This window comes from Urocampus carinirostris, chromosome 5 (genome assembly GCF_059441175.1).
Source record: "Urocampus carinirostris isolate Australia breed hairy pipefish chromosome 5, RoL_Ucar_1.0, whole genome shotgun sequence".
In the NCBI taxonomy this organism is placed as follows: domain Eukaryota; kingdom Metazoa; phylum Chordata; class Actinopteri; order Syngnathiformes; family Syngnathidae; genus Urocampus; species Urocampus carinirostris.
The window spans coordinates 18,845,821-18,865,039 of record NC_142353.1 but is presented as its reverse complement, the minus strand read 5'-3'; the positions used below and the strand labels follow the sequence as shown (position 1 = coordinate 18,865,039).

The following is a 19,219-nucleotide window of genomic DNA, read 5'->3' as shown; positions in this document are numbered from 1 at the left end:
TGATGTGCCAAATGGATGACAGCAACATTTTGAGAAGCCAGACATGACATTTACAGTACATTCAACACTTCGTGTCACAATTGTGTTTCACAAAGAAAGATTTAAAGGCAGATATGAGAGATCAAACTCCTGTTTTCTATAATGTGTCTGGAGTGGAGATAAGGAGGACCAGAGGTCTTGACAAATGTAAAATCCATCTCCTGAAAGTGGATTCATAATAAGGAACACTTTCAGTCTAAGGGTCCCTTTTCTCAACCTATTGACCACGTTTACAGCCTTTATCAGGTTGTTATCAATTGGCGTGTTTGTACACGTTTCACAGAGCGGGTTTGGTTTTCGAGCATTCTAGCAATCACAAGTGGCTATTATTTTCTCACACGCATCTGGACATAGTAGGAAAAATTTAAACTGCATATGGAAAAAGGTCGTCGGGTTAGCTATAATAATAAGTGAATTGAATAAAATCCTTTGACCTCAAATACTGTCCCAGATTTAAAAATGTCACTGCTAAAAATAGATATGTTAGAACTAAAAGAAATAGTGATTTAACCACTAACTTTAACATCCTGAGTCAGATTAAGAGATCTGACATCCCTAGTTTTAATAATCAATATCGGCATACAATAATAGTGAAGAAGAAAAAATAGCATGCTTTGTTATGATATGTTGCAATTAATATATCTCTTTCCCCATATGTGAAAACACAATGGACATGTTACAGAGTTATCATTACAAGAAAAGTGCTGTATATTTTTCCAGGGAGGCAGTTTTCCACGGTGAAAACAGAAACATGAACGCCTTTCTGGAGAATAAAAAAATAAATAAACTACAGCATTTGGCTTGGGTCAAACAAAAATGTATGTTTTGCCTTTTTTATAAAACGGGAAGCTGGCTTGCATGATTGAGTTGGTGTTTCCCTTAAGTAAATGCTACTCCCCAATTCCAGTTGCACTCATGCAGCTCCAAACCATAACATTCCAAACACCATGCTTGACTTTAGTTTGGACACCCTTGCACTAGACCACAGGTGTCAAACCGGCGGCCCGCGGGCCAGATCAGGCCCGCTAAGGGATTGAATCCGGCCCGCGAGACACTACTCAGAAAAGCGCAAGAAGAAAACAAGCTGCAGGTTCAAATATGTCAACTTGATGTTGCCAAAGCCAGGTGCCTCTCACATAGACACTCACTGTACTTGTATTTATTTCTCTCTCTCTCTCACTCTCTCTTTCTTTTCCACCCCTTTTCTCCCACTCTGTCTCTTTCTCTTTCACTCTCTGTGTCTCTATTTTTCTCTTCCTTTTTTGCTCTTTTTCCCTTTCTCTCTCTCTGTGTCTTTTAACCTCTTTTGCTCTAACTTCATTTTTTCCTTTTCTCTTTTCTTTTTCTCTCTTCCTACCCTTCGCACTTTCTTTTCTCTTTTCTCGCCTTCTGTCTTTCTATTTCTCTTTGGATTTCTTTCTTCCGGTCTCTTACTTTCCCCCTCTCTCACAACTTTTTTTTTATCTCTTTTGTTTCTCATGCTCTCTCCCACTCGCTCTTTCTTTGTCCCACCCTCTCTCCTTTTCCCTCCCTCTTTCTCTTATTTCTTTATCTCTCTTTTTCTTTCTCTTTAATCTACTAGTCCGGCCCCCGACAGAATCTTTGTTCTATCGTGTGGCCCCCGAGTTAAAATCAGTTTGACACCCTTGCACTAGACCATTGGTGATACAAACAACATGGAAAAAGGCATTTACATTTTTATCACAGTCACACTATTTTTACTCACAGTGTCAGAAACAAAAAAAAAACGAGAAAACTGAAAGTCGGCCTAAAGATACAAATAAACGCAGTAAAAAGCACCACAAGGGAAACAACTCTTTGGCGTATCCGATGATTAAGCGGACTTTGCGTTTTTTATATCTTTCAGAAACCATTTCTGTTTTCTCCATTCTCAAACATTTGTTTCTGGCACCGTGAGTAAAAATAGTTGGATTAAGAGTTAAAATCCAATGCCTTTTCATATTTTATCTGCATCACCGGTGGTCTAGAGGTTAAGAGTTGGCGCCGCAACCCATGTTGGATTCCTGTTGCATACAATATTTTGTGATACTGGTCGTCGAAGTTGGCAACAATAAAAAGGGTTAAAAAAATGTAATGAAGGTTTTACGATATTACCAGTTGGGCTTCTGGAACAATTCCGAAATATTTGATTTAATATTCAAATGATCCTGTTATCGCCATAAGGCTGTCACGTCAGGTCAAAAAAACTTACCAGACTTCCCAGTTTGGAGGATGAAGAGTTGTTCCTTTGTTTCAGCAGGCCACAGCCCTCCACACCGGGGATGTCTCTGTGATTACCGTGGATACGAGGACCACCAGCCCCTTCGGAAGAAGACCGCAAGCGCCGCTCCAGTCGGATCACCTCATGGTAGGGGCTGACACTGCTGGCCAGAGAGGCTGCAGAGAGGAACAAGACAATTTGATGCAAATAAAAGAGATTAGTAGAATGTATTGTTTAAAATATAAATTTAGAAAATAGTTTTTCCGGAATTTAAAGTGCAACCAAAAACCTCTAATTGACCAGAAATTTGAACACAATAATCCAGTGCAATTGTGAAATTATAGATCAGTCAATACATTTTATCATGACCACAATTGCATAACAATGTTGCAAACGTGGATCAAAACTGATGGTAAGAGCACCATTTCTAACCAACAGGTTGCCAGAGACATGGATGGTTGTTTCACAATTACCTCACATTAAATGCAATGAGAATCGTACCCGGATCACAGCGGGGAGACCGCCGGATCCTATCCACTAGTGGTTAAGTGAATTGAACCACAGACCGGTTTAATGCCTGACAATAATGTCGTCGTCCACAACATCAACAACTTGGTACCGTGACTAAACCAAGTGTGATGATAAGATCATCAGGATGCCATTTCCATTTCATGTGTCGTCTGTGTTCTCAGTGGTCTACTGGATAAGAACCAGCGCACTCCATGCCGCAATCTAGGTTCAATTCTGATTGCATTTAATGTTATGCAAGTGTATGCAATTGTGATCAGTGATATATTCTGATTGATCAATTAATGCCCAAATATGGCACTTTATTATTTTTTTTGTGGAACCCTAGCCCCAATTGTAGTTTTAATTCAATGCGCCTGACAGTCTGGTGAATCTGGTATGAAAAGAATATTACAAGGCTGCTTTTGTTGACCCCTTGTGCGCCTAATATAGGGGAAAACGTGGTAAGTCAACACAATTATATTGATTAGGGTTTTACGGTTCAGTTGAATAAATGTCAGCAGGAATGTGAAAGAAACAGTTTAAATGAGGTGAATGGAGCCCTCCTGACAACAAATTGGCTTAGTGAACAGTGATACAAAGCGTGTGTGTAGTCTCTCTTTATTTTCAAGCATTAAAACATGTGTGGGAGTAATTGCTTTGTTTTTGTTTTGTCCTTTGGAATTTTGAAAGCACTCGGAAAATGCAAATTGCCTAAGACTGTTTTACACTAGAGCAAAGAAATAAAGCACAAACAATTATTGGGATTTATGTGTGTGTGTATGTGTGTGAGAGAGAGAGAGAGAAATTGGGATTTGCTAGGTTAAGTGTTTTGTGTTTCAAGTTATGACATTTCTTTAACTCACACCTCACAGTAGTAAGAATCTGAGTTGAGTTTTAATCCAAGCTTTGGCACTCCTGAAAAATGATCCCATCAGCAAAAACAAAACAAAAAACCTTAAGTTAAATCTTTACCAGCCGGGGTGAGAATTGCCTCTGATACTACTTGGAAAAAAGCAAAGATTGCAGTACTTTGCAAGCTGTATAAAAGGAGCAACAATCTCAAAATGACAAAACTTGCTGCATTGACGTTGTGCTTCTATTCTAAGTCAGTCAGCGCAACACAAATACATTTTAAATGGAAAATGACATATTTTACTGACAATGTAAAAAGCCTTAGCCTTTACTTCAAAAAATGGGAAATCGTACTCTTTTACAGGCCCAGTAAAACAGGCTAAAATACCGTAAATTTCGGACTATAAGCAGCTACTATTTTTCCAAAATATTCAACCCTGCGGCTTATTCAGACATGCGGCCAATTTATGTAATTTTTTTAACGGCCGCCGGCAGCGCTCGAGTATAGAAGGTATAAAAGGTAAGATTTAGACCGGTGGAATAAATGCGCCGAGGAAAATCACAATTTCTGATCGTAAACCTACCCTTCTTCGTGGAAATTGCGCAGAATAAGGCTCATGACGCAGCTTCCAGCTTAAGAGCATATTACTGGGATCTATTGAAGTAAGGGAGCGTGGGACATCGTCATCATGATTAAGTTTCTTTCCGATATTGAAAATGACAGCTTAGATGACCTGAACAAGGAGGAAGAAGCAGGTGGTCTGCCGTGAAGGGGGGATTTTGTAAGGTTTATTGTTCTATATTCTTTATCAATTATCCATTATCCGTTATCGGTCAAATCATAATACGCTACAAAGCCAAGGGGCCGAGACACTTGCTCTCAGCCAAGAGGCTGAGTCAAGGTCCTAGCCACAGAGCCAGGCAGCGATCAGTGCGAATGCACTGTTCCCGGAGGTACTGCAATACCGGGCCGAAGCGTGGAGTGGACAGAGCAAGCTCTTATTCCATCTCCTGTGATTTTTTTTTTTGGGGTTTGAACAAATTTATTGACACTAATAACAGAAAACAATCTATACAATCTCAACAGCAATCAAGCACATTCACAATATTATATTTCTATATGAGGGATTTTTAAGGGTTATTGTTCTATCTTCGTTATTCATTATCCGTTATCGGTCAGTTCATAAAACGCAACAAAGCCTAGGAGCCAGGACACTTACTCTCAGCCAAATGGCCAAGCTAAGGTCCTAGCCCTAAAGCCTTGCTGCGATCATTGCTAATGCACCATTCCCGGAAGTACTGCAATACTGGGCCGATGCGTTGTTCAAGTACTCAGATCAACAACCACGTTTAACAGCAAACACAATGTTTGTTTCCTTAACCGACTAATTTGCAGATTTGCGAGCGTGTTCTTAGTAGGTTAAGGCTACCTCCCAAAGGCACGGTTTAGGATGAAAGTTATATTATTATTATTAAAGCTTTGAAAACTCTCTGATGTACAGTCTTTCTTTGTAAAGATGTGTAATATGTATTTGCAACTGTATATTTTTGTAATGTATTTATTTGTATTTATTTGAGACACTTATTCTGCACGAGCAAATTTAAAAAAGAGGGGCGGAGCAAACGCGGCCTGATGGGAAAGTGGGGACCGGTAAAGGTGAGTTTTTGTGGACACGGCGGTCAATAATGGATATATATTTTTCCCACCCTTACCTTTGGAAATATACACTTTTTTTCCTTGGATTACTATCAACGGGCACCAAGAATCTGCAGGTCTGCAACAAATTTTAAGTACCCATATCATTTTACGTTCATTTTGGCGGCTGTGATTATTGGACTGTGTGCTTCAATGAAAGACATTTAGTTTCAATCCCGGCACTTGAAGTTTGGTTTGGATTATCTCATCTCATCTCATTAGCTGCACCGCTTATCCTCAGTAGGGTCGCAGGGGTGCTGGAGCCCATCCCAGCAATCATCGGGCAGTGGACACCCTGAACTGGTTGCCAGCCAATCGCAGGGCACACAGGGACAGACAACTCACTCGCTCATTCACACCTAGGGACAATTTGGACCGGCCAATTCACCTGAAATGCATGTTTTTGGAATGTGAGAGAAAACCGGAGTGTCCGGAGGAAACCCACGCAAGCACGGGGAGAACATACAAACTCCGCACAGGAAGTCTGGAGCTGGATTTGAACCCACGACAGGTTCCCATGACATGAACTGTGCCGCACAAGCTAACCACTGCGCCGCCGTGCTGCGGTTACAGTAGCTCAGGTGGTAGAGCGCTCGTTTTGGAATCAAGGGATCCCAGTTCGAATCCCGTCCGTGTTACATGTCGAAGTGTCCTTGGGTAAGACACTGAACCCTTAATACCTCCAATAAGCAGGTTAGCGCCTTACATGGCTGCAAGGCCGCTATTGGGAAATGTGGAGCACATTGTAAAGCGCTTTGGGAAGTCATTGACTTGAAAAGCGCTATATAAATGCAGATCATTTCATCATATTTCATTTCATTTCATTTTTCAGAATATTGATCGTTTATTAAAAATGTTTTAAAAAGATGGCAAACTTTTTCTTTTACAGACAGTCTATTGAAAGGGGTTTCTAATATTACCTTGAAAACCAGAACTTGTCATGCCTCATATATCATGTAATTGCAATGAAAAATCAAAATACCGCAAATACACCTTCTTAAGGTAGAAGATATCTTCATAACAAGTAATGGACTGTGTTGAGAGTAATGCGTTACAAATTAAGGCGTTCCTGAAACGTAAATAGTTTTGTCGGTAATGAGAACTGTGCCGCGTTATTGATAACATCTGTAACTCAATTGTCGATACAAATGGTGTGTTAATCCTCTACTTTTTAAAAAGACACGATGGACAACAACATATACTGCCTAATATCAGCAGTTTCTCCTTAGTTTTGAAATTAACACCCAACGTTCATTCCACCAGAAACATAATGCTGAACAAATGATGAAAGCAGGGCTGGGATGTTTATATTTACCTACTAAATACAACCAAATACAGTTCCATTGACGCCGTCTCAAGCGCAGAGTAAGATGACGCGCAATTTCTCACTATTGATGTTCTGAATTCTTCCTACCTTGTGTACTCGCATCTAAGCCATGTTAACTACTACAAAACATAATACTGAAATCAGGAAGTCAGTTTATATGTGCATAATTCTTGGTTCTGTGTCACCAGTAGCGAATGGTAGGTAGCGTTTGGGAAGAGGGCGTCGCCTAGAGAGGAACAACAAAATCCATGGGGCAAACGTGAGCACAGAATTTATAGTAAGAGAGTGGTGAATTTTGTTCTTGGTTTCTGCAATACAACATGCCTGGAGGAAAAAGAAAACGTTTTGGACAATACCCAGAAATGGAAAAAGGAATTTTCGAGTCTTTTGAATCCGATAGACAAAATTAATATAGAGTGTTTGTTTGCGAGATCTCAAGATTGCACAAGCCAAGAAATATGCTTCCAAAGGTTGGTGTATACTGTACATTTTTTTCAATTTCTTTAGTCATGTGGCTATTTCTCAGCTATTTCAGGTTTTCGGGTACAATGAGAGTATATACAGTAAATTGTTACTTTCAGAGTGCTGTGCTACTTTTAGGTGTCAGTAATCTGGGGGATAACAAAATTCATTTTATATGAAGAAATCCGCTAACTATAACTACCGGTAATGACTTTTTTTTTTTTTTTTTTCAGTAAATCGTCCACACTGGTAATGGATGCAGTTTATACTGACGTGGGGATATGTTTTCCTTTCAGAATAAAATGTCATGTTCTACCTTACCTGTGTGTGGTTTCCTTAAATGACAGGATCTCGGTTCACGACAGCCACAAAACGTCCCTCTCTCGTGCACAGACAGAGTGTGTCTCACTCTCCTCCCTGTCTGTTCAGGGTAAGAGTGGCAGCTTTCACTTTGTGGTGCAATAGCCTCAGTCTCACTGGTGGTGTCAGTGTTGACTGGCTCATTCCTCGGCGTCCAAGTTCTGGCTTCCGCTAGCTCCTCCTCACGTTCCTTTCTAGTGTTTGGAGACTCTTCTTGCGGGGTTGGGCAAGGGACGGCATCCTCCGGTTCAGAGAGAGAGATGGCAGTTTCGTAGTCAGTGTTGTTGGTCGTACTGGTGTCTTGGAGTGAAGGTTTCTCAGCAATAGATGGAGCCGGACAGAAAAAAACCTTGAAAGATGACATTGAACTTTATCACACTTAGGGTCATGCTTAATATTGTCACTTAAATTGTTGCCGTTTTTTCTATCAGAAGAACCAAACGAAGAACGATTAAATGATGCTGAACAGATGTAGAATGTGAAGGGCAGGAATTTTACAATCGTATACTTCATTAAAAAAAATCAACTGGTGCTGAGAATTACATCAAATTCAATTTCACGGATTAATATATTCTCTTAATATATTCTCTTATATATATTATATTTATTGTTCTTTAGATCCAAACTATGGTTTTCTACTAAGTTCCCAGAATATTTTAAAGAACAGTGGAACCTGAGAATACAGCATTTTGGAATAAATATTAATATTAATATATCAAAATGTGGGCAGCACGGCGGGGCAGTGGTTAGCGCGTGTGCGGCACAGTTCTAAGGTCTTGGGAACCTCCTGTGTGGGTTCAAACCAGCTACTTCCTGTGCGGAGTTTGTATGTTCTCCCTGTGCTTGCGTGGGTTTCCTCCGGGTACTCCGGTTTCCTCCCACATTCCAAAGACATGCATTTCAGGTGGATTGGTCCAAATTGTCCCTAGGTGTGAAAGAGCGAGCTGTCTGTCCCTGTGTGCCCTGCGATTGGCTGGCAACCAGTTCAGGTCCCCTGCCTACTGCCAGGAGATGGCTGGGATGGGCTCCAGCACCCCCGCGACCCTACTAAGGATAAGAGATGCAGCTAATGAGATGAGATGAGATTAGATGAGATATCAAAATGTCTCCTGTTGAGGGGATAATATCTTGGGCAAGTCAATCCCCAGAAGCCTGTTAGCTGGAACATCTTTTAACCGGGCCTTTTGTCAATGGAAATATACGATACATTCTATTAATAGAAGACTTTAGCTGTTTATATACACTAGATATAAAACCTATTTTATTCCCACATCATCAACTGTGATTCAGTTTAAGAGAGTGTTTGACAATATATTACATAAGGGAACGAACGGATCGTTGACTTTATATTGAAGACAATAAAGAAAAAAGTCAAATTGATCTACATACCTTTGAGGGGGGTATGGTCATGTTGATTGCTACTGGAATTGATGGACCCTCAGCTGGAGCAGTATCAGTGGTCGGTGCAGACAGTTCGGGGGGTCCAGGACTGGGGGCTAACTGAGCTTCGGCCTCAGAGACAGAGTCTTCTGTAATGGGGATGAACTCAGATGGGGTGATGGCCATGGTGCGGTCTTCTGATACCATAGGAGATTGGAGGGAGCTTTCCAAGCCACCATCACTCAGACAAGAACCTGGAGTAAGGCCTTCAGGGATGAGGACACACTCCCGATTGTTGCCTGAGGGTCTGTGGTGAGAGAAACGGTGGTGAGCTGAGAGGGACTTGGGCAGCAAATGCTTCTTGTTCCGTGAAGATCTCCTGCTGCCGTTGCTGTAATCTTCGATAAAGCCAGAGTCGTCGCCATCGTTAACCGCAGATCCGCTAAGGCAGTTGATAAAGACGTTCCGATTGGATGTGGAAGAGGACCCTGATGCCTTCTCAAAGTCATCCGTTTGGGAGCGTGTGATTTTTTTCTGCCGATGGCTTCCAAAGCCAAAGGAATGTCGTGGTTTAGGATGGGCATCGCTTGAACTCACCGACTGTGATGTAGTAATCTGCAGCCGGTTGTTTCCGTTGGCGTCGGTGGTCTGAGCTAGTGAGGGGCCGGCCGCAAGGTTCAAGTTGACGGGCTGAACGCGAGGCTGACTGTTTCGCTTGGCTGAGAAGCCTAGCGAGGGTGTACGGAAGAGGCTCCTCCTTTTTCCGGTGCTGCCTGAGCTAGAATTTGTGCTGGAAGGAGATGAGGTGTGCACACAGTTGCCACCTGAGGACGGGGATGAAGGAAGTGAGTCCTGACGCTTACTGGTGCTCCGGCGGAAGATAGGCAGGCGGGAGACCAGCGTGGAGCGACGTGAGCCGGATTCACCCATCGATAGGCTGAAGCGGCGGTGGGGTAGTCTGTGTCACAAATAACAATTTGAAATAAAGAATCAACAATACAGTGATACCTCTTTGTACAAGCAACTCTAAACACGAGAATTTCTGTATAGTTTTTTTTTTTTAACGATTTTTGGGTACTTGTCCGAATCATCATCAGGTACACCAAAAGGTTGTTTACCTTGTGCTCTTTTGCGTTTATCTTTCAGGGCGACTTTCTGTTTTTGCCATGAAATAAGCTTCAACTCTGGTACTGTCAATATAAATAGTCATACGTCAGCTCGAACAATGGTGGTCTAGTGGTTAAGATTTGGTGCTCTCACCGCCGTGACCCAGGTTCGATCCCTGTTTCATCCAATGATTTGTGTTTGTCTTCAGCGATATTTTTCGACTAATCAATCATTGCACAAATACAGTGATATACTACCATGAAACTTTATATACAACCCAAACTTTGAGTTATTTTTAGCTTAAAAAAATGTGCGTTCTACAAAAATAAATAAGGTACTTTTTTCTGTTCGCATTGTCATAGTGTCTTCTTTATACTTTTCAATTTAGCAATTGCAGATTCACTATGGAGGAGATTTTCATCTCGTAACAATTTATAACCTTTGTCATCTACAGTCAACCATTTTAGGTTGAAAAAAATTGCAAGGTGTCATAGTGTCTCCTTTATACTTTTCAATTTAGCAATTGCAGATTCACAATCGAGGAGATTTTCATCTCGTAACAATTTAGTCAATGGCAAATTGACTGCATCTCGTAACAATTTATAACCTTTGGCATCTACAGTCAACCATTTTAGGTTTAAAAAAATTGCAAGATGAGCAAGTGAAGCCTTCTATTGAATTGGTGGTTTTGGTACTTTTTTTTATTGTAGACAAACTCCTATAGCACATTATAGGACAAAGGACATTAGGTTTTTTTAATTTTTCCTTGCCCTCATATAGGTTTTAGATCAGGTGGTGTAATAATAGTCCGTAGTATGCAATAGTCTGTGCAGTCCTTTGAGACTCCTTGTGATTAAGGGTTATACAAAAAAACATTACTTGCCTTGACTATTCCAAAACTATTTGGAGATTGAATGTATCCACCAGCATAAAGCTGCACATAAAGTTGCAATCAAATTGAAAATGTTCAAAAAAAACTTAAACATTGCAGACTTCAAATTGCACTTTTCAGATGCTTTACTCCTGGTTAAGTCATTTAAGAAAAGATGTAAAATGGCAGAAAACAGATTTTTTTTTAGCATATGGTTATAGTTCATAATACTTGGTAGGGTATACAGTTAAGTATGCAGTACTCCTAATGAAGCTTTCTCCAAACTGAGATCTAATATATAAAATTGAGAAAGCCCAAAACAGAGTGGGAAATAATCGGCAGTGTAAATCCAGGCTATCATTCTGCTACACAATCAGAAAAGTTTGTTTCAAGCTTCCAAATGGTCACTAAAATTTGAATTTACTTGGCTATGCCTCACACTCCTTCAGACAGACGTGGCCATGTGGTTTTTGCAGTAATCTCATTAACAGACAGACAAACATGTCGCAGCAAACATTAACTTGCTTCTTACCTACTGCACATGCCACATCAACATTCAGCTATTAAGGCTTAAGAAACTTCACAAAACACTATGTTTAACCTGGGTTTACAAATGGTAATCGTCAAATATTTAGAGTTGAATTACTTACATTTTCATTCTTTTTTTTGCTTTCCATCTGCAAAATCTTATTGAAGAAACAAGGAAACGACCCATGGGTTTTGGTTTGAGCTTGCTGTAATAAGCTTACTTTAACTCCCTGCGCTGAGGTGCCTGGGTGAGTGAGTCACTTCCTCCAAAAGCATATTTGATCAGGCTACCAACCAGACGTTATTGCAGTCAAATCAAGCCATTTCAGGGGGCTATTATGCCCAACATTGAAGGTCATTCAAATGTCAAGTCGTATAGTCACTCCCAAGTCTTGGATGGATTTCAGAAAATATCATCCATCCATTTCATATATTCAAAGGCTGGCACAACTAACTTGGAAATAATTCAGCCTGAACTGGTGACCAGTCAATCATTGATTGTTTAGCAAACTGGTCCAAAAAGTCTTCAAACAATCAATATATTTTTATGATTGTTTTGCCGTTCAAACAGCTGACCTAGACAATGCCTTCTGACCGAATAGTAGCAAACTGGTCCAAAAAGTCTTCAAACAATCAATATATTTTTATGATTGTTTTGCCGTTCAAACAGCTGACCTAGACAATGCCTTCTGACCGAATACCTTGAGACAAGAGAGCTCCTCAATCTGATTAAACACAGATTAAATACAGATTGAGAGTGCAGGTTGGGACTGGTACACAGCCACTACTTGTAAAGCTTCTGACAAAGTCTGAAAATAAATTTTAAAAAGTGAAAGATTTAAGGTGATGACTATATTTTAGCAGTATATATTTGTTTTTGATCTTTTTTAAAAAGGAAGAATTGTAAGGTAAGGCTTTATTTATTTGCCTTAAATCAATTTAGCAGTGTAAAATTTAAAATAAGATCAACATCAAACAATGAAAAAAAATACAAGCGCAACAGTCTAACTGTACCTGCCTCCCTTAATTAGATGACAGTTGGCATTGCCTTTTCATGTTTCTTGAATCTATTAAAGGTCTAAAACAAATATGTACTAGGACAATATTTTTGATTTCCATTGCATCTTTGTTTCAAATGCATGTTTTTTTCTTGGATTAGTGACTGCAAGTTTTGCAATGTATAATGCAGTATTCTTTTTTTTTTGAGCCAAGGCACATATTTTTCATGAAAAAATCTCTAGGCACACAGTCTGTGGAAAACATTTAACACTTGAATTATGGCACGATTTTTTTTAATTTATTACATTACCTCTATTAACATTTTACTGTTTTAGCTGTGATTTTTGGTCACCATGGCTCACGATGTAATACAGGTTATTTATTTTGGTTCATAATTTTACTGTAATTTTGTTTTTTCACATTTCACGGATCCCTTAGAAGAACGGTATATCCTAAATGGACAAACATGTGATCTTTTATAAAGTCATACCTAAGCATATGCTTTGGAATGTGGGAGGAGTACCTGGTGACAAAACCTCCAAATGTGTTTATAACCTTGATTTTCAGACTTCAAGGCAGATGTGCGAACCAACATTTTTGCGAATTGTGCATTACAGGTTATCAGATTAAAATAAATACATATTTAAAAAAAAACACTGATATGGTTTACAGTCAGGATGTTGGTTCAACAGCTGCAGTGTCTATGGCAGCACCGTCATGTTACTAATGACACCATATGCTAACAGATTAGCTGAGACTCTACCCGCGCACATTTAGCATGCACACCCTAAACACAAGTCAATAAATCACAGATTGACTTCCACCTAGCAGAATATCAACCATAAATAAATTTTAGCAACGTCAACACGTGTATGCGTGTGCAGCGCTATGACTCTAAACTCCCTTAACAGGTTTCTGACTGTGTCTCTCTGAAGGCAGAATGTAAACGTATACTTATATCTGATAGAAATTAATATAAAACCACAGGTAAGAGGAAAACTGCTTAACCCTTTAAACCACGTGGAACAGGGGATTTAGAGGGTATGAAATGGTTTCTGAAGGCCAATGCTGCCACCTCGTGGTCTTTAAGCGGTTTTAGTGGGATTAACACAGTAGCATAAAATGAGACAGTTTTGCATCATTACTGCCTAACACAAAATAGATGAAGTGGGAAATTATGTGAGGATACTAAAGAGTGATTTTAATGTCAGCCAGAAAGTTAAAAACCGGGTGCCAATGTTTTGGTCATGTTTAACCTCTTAACGTTCCGATGGATGGCCTGCCGGTGGGCCTTCAGACTGTTGAGAAGCAAAGACGTGTCTTCACGATGTCCCCAGTCACGTAAATACGACACACATCATTGGAAAACTCTGGGGATTTAAGATATGATGACCATTTCAAAATGTACTCACCACAGAAACATCACGATTAATTAAACGCGCGGAATGCAACTCGGGATCCATTTTTATGCGCGATTATTACACACAAGTGTACATAATTATTGACTGACTTCTGAAAAGAGAAGTCAAACATTGAAAACTCTTTCACAATGTCTAAAAATTTGCCCAAGTAAAATACAAGGTTGAAAATGTTTTGGAGCTGTAAACTGGTTGTCTCCAAATTGCCACTTTTGGAAACACCAAGACAAGGATGCAATGTTTGCAATCATTTTGATTTTTTGTTTTTTGTTTTCAGAAATTTAATTTGGAAATGCATAAAATTTTCTTGCGACGAAAAAAAAAATTGTAACAACTCTAAGACTAACACCACCATCTAAAGAAATATCAAGGCCAAGTGTTTATATTGTTTATATTATATTTATATTTATTTAGATAAGTTAAATTCTGCATCTAGTTAACAATGACACTAAAATAATGCATTCAAAAATGATTTCAGAGAATCCAATGTTTCTAAGCGCACTCACATCAATAAGTGAGGCCCACTAAGTTTCTGCAAAAACCTGGACAATAATGTTCGCTAGTCATTAACCCTTGGGGTTTGAAATATTTTTTTCTCTACATTTGAGTTATTTTGACGATTATATATCTATGCATTTGCTCCGTTACAACTTTCTCACTTAAAATGTTCAGGGGGGGGGCTTAGCTACGCGTACATATATTCCTCTTTTGATGCCCTCTGTTGAGTGGGTTTTTTTTCCAATGCTTTTTCATTGATGAGAACTCATCAAAATGGTTTAAGACAATATGTAAAAATACTTCTCAGAGGGGGCAGCACGGCGGCGCAGTGGTTAGCGCTTGTGCGGCACAGTTCATGTCATGGGAACCTGTCGTGGGTTCAAATCCAGCTCCAGACTTCCTGTGCGGAGTTTGTATGTTCTCCCCGTGCTTGCGTGGGTTTCCTCCGGGCACTCCGGTTTCCTCCCACGTTCCAAAAACATGCATTTCAGGTGAATTGGCCGGTCCAAAATTGTCCCTAGGTGTGAATGAGCGAATGAGTTGTCTGTCCCTGTGTGCCCTGCGATTGGCTGGCAACCAGTTCAGGGTGTCCCTTGCCCACTGCCCGGAGATGGCTGGGATGGGCTCCAGCCCCCCCGCGACCCTAATGAGGATAAGCGGTACGGCTAATGAGATGAGATGAGACTTCTCAGAGGTCTCAAACTTCTAGAAAGTAAAACCCCTCGGGAACTTTTAAACCACATATCCTTTCATCCATTAGTAGCAGAAAAAAAACCCGCATTTTGTTTCTACAATTGAAATCGTTTACCGGGACAAGGAATTGTGACGAATTATGGAAAATTGCCTTTGTGAATGCTTGAAACAAATAGAATGATGGATGAATGAAACAAAAAGCTTGCCATTTAAGTGTAAATTAGGCAACAAAGAGAAACTGTAATATCCCCATTTCTGAAAATGAATCAGTCGAGAGCAATTTTACATTTCAGAGAATTTCAAAGTCCAACGTTAGCAAATTTACCAAATAACTACGACAAAATAACTACCTTTTAAATCGATGGATTTTTATCTCGATCTAATCTATACATATTTATGAATCTGTCAGAACGTTAAGGGGTTCAACCCATCTGGAGGGATAAGCACATCGCAGCGAAAAAAAAAAAAAAAAATCAGACTTATGCAAGTGCTGGTTATTTCCAATTTCATCTACACTTGCGAGGCATGGACTCTTATAAAAAAAAGCTGGGAAGGAAAATCCAGGCCATGGAGATGCAATGTGAGAGGAAACTTCTAGGAATCAGCGACATAGCCCATTTGACAAATGACACTGCGCACAACATCATCAGATATGGACATTGGACCCAACAAGTACTGTTGTCGACTGTGTGCAGACGAAAGCTGCAGTGGTATTGTCATGTCACAGAATCATTGGAACTGGCAATGATTATTCTCCAGGGAACACTCCAAAGGGGCAGGAGGAGAGAAGGACTGACAAAGAAATGGGCCAACCTAAAAACGACCTGGAAACAGGCCAGTAACCGTCGGCAGTGGAGAAAGTTGTCCAGAATTGCCTCAACAGTGGTGCCCCAGGGGGTTAAGGGATCCGTGAATCTGAAGGGTAACTGAAATACTCTTTAAATGAAGTCACTAGTAACTGTAACTCATTCCTGTCTTTCAGTAACAATCCTAACACCGCATAAAAGCATATTCACAACACCTTTACATACCTGTCAACCAGTACAGTTTTGCCGTACAAAGTACGTTTATTATGCATTTTAATACGTGTACGACGTACGAGAAAATCTGTACGGAAAAAGGCAAATTAGTCAATTATGGGTACCATCCGGTATACACCGACTATTACGAAACGGCAAATCAATCAAGTCAAACAAGTTCGCCGCGGAAGCCTCTATCTCGGTATCTTTTTTTTTTCCGTTGCAAACGAAGCGAGCGGTTTGATGCTGTGAAAGGAAGTCCGTTTCTTTTTAGAGAGCTTTTTTCGGCTCAACTCATTAACTAGAGCCGGCTCTCAAACGTCTCACTTACTTTGTTGCATTATATTAAGAATTATTATGTTGTATAAAGAAGTTAAGTAAAAAGGAAGTATAAAATGAGAAAATGAAAAAAGACAGGTTTGTGGTTATCCCTTTACAGTAATCAGTATATTACCAACAATAATTTAATGTCGAAAATGAATTCATAATTTGAATAAGAAAATGTATTATTCTACTTAATTATATTTGCATGTATTTTTTCCCTTCTACAGTGAACGTCCAAGCTACCTAATTTTTGAACTTTTGCATTTATAATAAACCTCATTCATGTCGAAGAACTCAAGATCTCACAACAAAATGTTAATCAACAATATAGATGATATAACGAAACACATGTACAATATAACATGTTAAACTCATACCTGTCAACCTGTACGGTTTTGCCGTACAAAGTACGTTTTTTTAATGCATTTTAAGACGAGTACGACGTACAAGGAAATCTGTACGGAAAAACGCAAATTTGTCAATCGCATGCGTCTGCTGCCTGGGGATTTTACATCATGCATCATTCTGAAAGAAAAAAAATATGGTGTACGATTATTTTGTAAGGGAAAATAAGACAGTTTGTACGGGCATGGAACCGTGGAGGTTGACAGGTACCGTATTTTCCGCACTATAAGGCGCACCTAAAAGTCTTAATTTTTTTCAAAAGCTGACCATGCGCCTTATAACACAGTGCGCCTTATACATGGCTCAATATTAAATTTGCATGGTCTCGCAACTTACTCAACAGCCGCCGACTCGATTTTACCCCGAACGTGGAGTAGTCCGCGGTGTATGCTGGGATTTATATACCGGCGTTTCATTGGCTAACCAATGTGTCAATCATCATTTGAATCGATCACTATTGGCTGAAGTTATTCGGAGCCTCGGATTGGCTAGATGGCCAAAACAAACCCTGCAATCGGCCGAGTTTAGCAATGGCGTAGGAAGTCCGCGGTGTATGCTGGGATTTATATACCGGCGTTTCATTGGCTAACCATTGTGTCAAACATCATTTGAATCGATCACTATTGGCTGAAGTTATTCGGAGCCTCGGATTGGCTAGATGGCCAAAACAAACCCTGCAATCGGCCGAGTTTAGCAATGGCGTAGGAAGTCCGCGGTGTATGCTGGGATTTATATACCGACGTTTCATTGGCTAACCAATGTGTCAATCATCATTTGAATCGATCACTATTGGCTGAAGTTATTCGGAGCCTCGGATTGGCTAGATGGCCAAAACAAACCCTGCAATTGGCCGAGTTTAGCAATGGCGTAGCAAGCTTGCTAAAGTACACCATAAAGAAACATGTTTTATTAGTCTGTATTTGTAAATATTCTACTCTCCTGGATTTACTTCACTCACGGTTGTAAGAAGACCATGATTGCGTATCATTATTGAACGTGAGAACTTAGGTGAGTTATGCGGCTTTATATTTTCCCGATATCTTGTTTTAGAACGATCTTGATGTTGCTGTGATGAGTTGAGTGAATTAAACTCAATTCCAAGTGTTTATTGTCATATGCACAGTAAAGTTGTGAGCGAAAAAGAAAATAGAAACATAAAAATGTTTGGCATTTCTTGAATCCCAAGACTTCAACCTTCCGAATGATATTTGAAATGACGCATTTAAGTGACATTGTACGGACACCGCATCCGCACGTGTCTACGACACGTATTTGCTTCTTTGCAAGCTTTGGGAATGTTAAGGGGGTAATCAGTTTGACTGAATCATCTGACTGTTTTGTTGACGTTCCCATTGTAGCGCCTTATAATCCGGTGCGCCTTATCTATGGAAGATATAGGACCAAAATCAATTTTTTGGGGGGGTGCCCTATAACCCGGTGCGCCCTAAAGTGCGGAAAATACGGTAACTACATAAGTAAACACGTTTGGAAAAAAAATGTGGTGTAAGATTATTTTGTATTTTGTAGGGGAAAATACGACAGTTTGTAAGGGCATGGAACCGTGGAGGTTGACAGGTAAGCGTTTATGACATTGGCAGTTGACTTTTTGAGTTGTTTTCTACTTCACCGCTGCGTTGGCCCGTGACCCGCGAATAACGAGGGTCGACTACAATGGCATTATCGAGGCCTCACGAAAGGGGTATAAACCTCAGCCCACAGCCCGCCTCCCTGCGCACCTGCCCGGAGTGCCCGCCTTCGACGACCCCCATGCAGGCTGCCTCCGCAACGTCACTTCATGAAACCACCAACAAATCCCGTTTTGCTCGACCGACAGCGAACACGCAAGGGGGCGACCTTCGTGAATACGAAGGTGTCGACACTAGACGCGTGTCAGGGACTGAAAAGATAACGCGACCTTATGGGCAAAAATAAATGTCACTAGTTTTCTCAGGGCAAGAAATTGGCACAACCGGTAACACTGTCATTTTAGCTAGCTGTCCGCTAGCCGCACGTACCTCTGAACGGATTCCCAAGCGCCTCTCCCGCTCCGCTCATAAGGTCTAGTTAGGAGCCTCGAGGCAGCTTCGTGAACTTGGGAAGCTGGAGGATATTTCCGGGGAATTATCAACCCAAAATCAGGTCGTTTTTCCCACTTAACTGACGTGGAGCGAGTCCTTCCCTCCTGCTTCTCGGTCGTCTTCCGCGTTGAGGTGACAACGCCATGACGTCACTACTCAATCCCGCCCCCACTGTTTCGCTCAACCCTTGTTCAGGTATATATTGTGTTTGACAGGTGAGACTGCCTTAACGATATACGTCATTTTTTCACCCCAAGACGTCATTAATACGTTTAATTTTCAAGGATTTGTATTCGATAATGTATGCCAAGGGTGGGAAAACTTGGCTACAAGGGGAAAAAAATGATTGATTAATTGGCTCTTTTGTATTGGCCGATACAGAGCCTTAAATCCAATACCTTAGAAATGCATAAGGAAATGATTATGAAGGCT

The 19,219-nt window shown here is 40.4% G+C and overlaps 1 protein-coding gene across 2 annotated transcripts in view; it reads right to left on the bottom strand.

Annotated features, from left to right (window-relative positions):
• Window positions 1-18,966, bottom strand: part of ccser1 (coiled-coil serine-rich protein 1) — a 191,597-nt gene extending 172,631 nt beyond the window's left edge. The window contains exons 1-4 of one of the 2 annotated variants that reach the window (XM_088336087.1): window positions 18,725-18,966; window positions 8,857-9,805; window positions 7,429-7,816; window positions 2,252-2,436 (exon numbers count right to left, since the gene is read on the bottom strand). In XM_088336087.1, the coding sequence (XP_088192213.1) occupies window positions 2,252-2,436; window positions 7,429-7,816; window positions 8,857-9,777 (1,494 nt within the window). In that variant the 5' untranslated portion in view covers window positions 9,778-9,805; window positions 18,725-18,966. Of the gene's footprint in view, window positions 1-2,251; window positions 2,437-7,428; window positions 7,817-8,856; window positions 9,806-11,475; window positions 11,544-18,724 lie in introns of those variants that run through there. The other variant, XM_088336088.1, reaches the window with a different exon arrangement.
• Window positions 18,967-19,219: the final 253 nt, after the last annotated feature.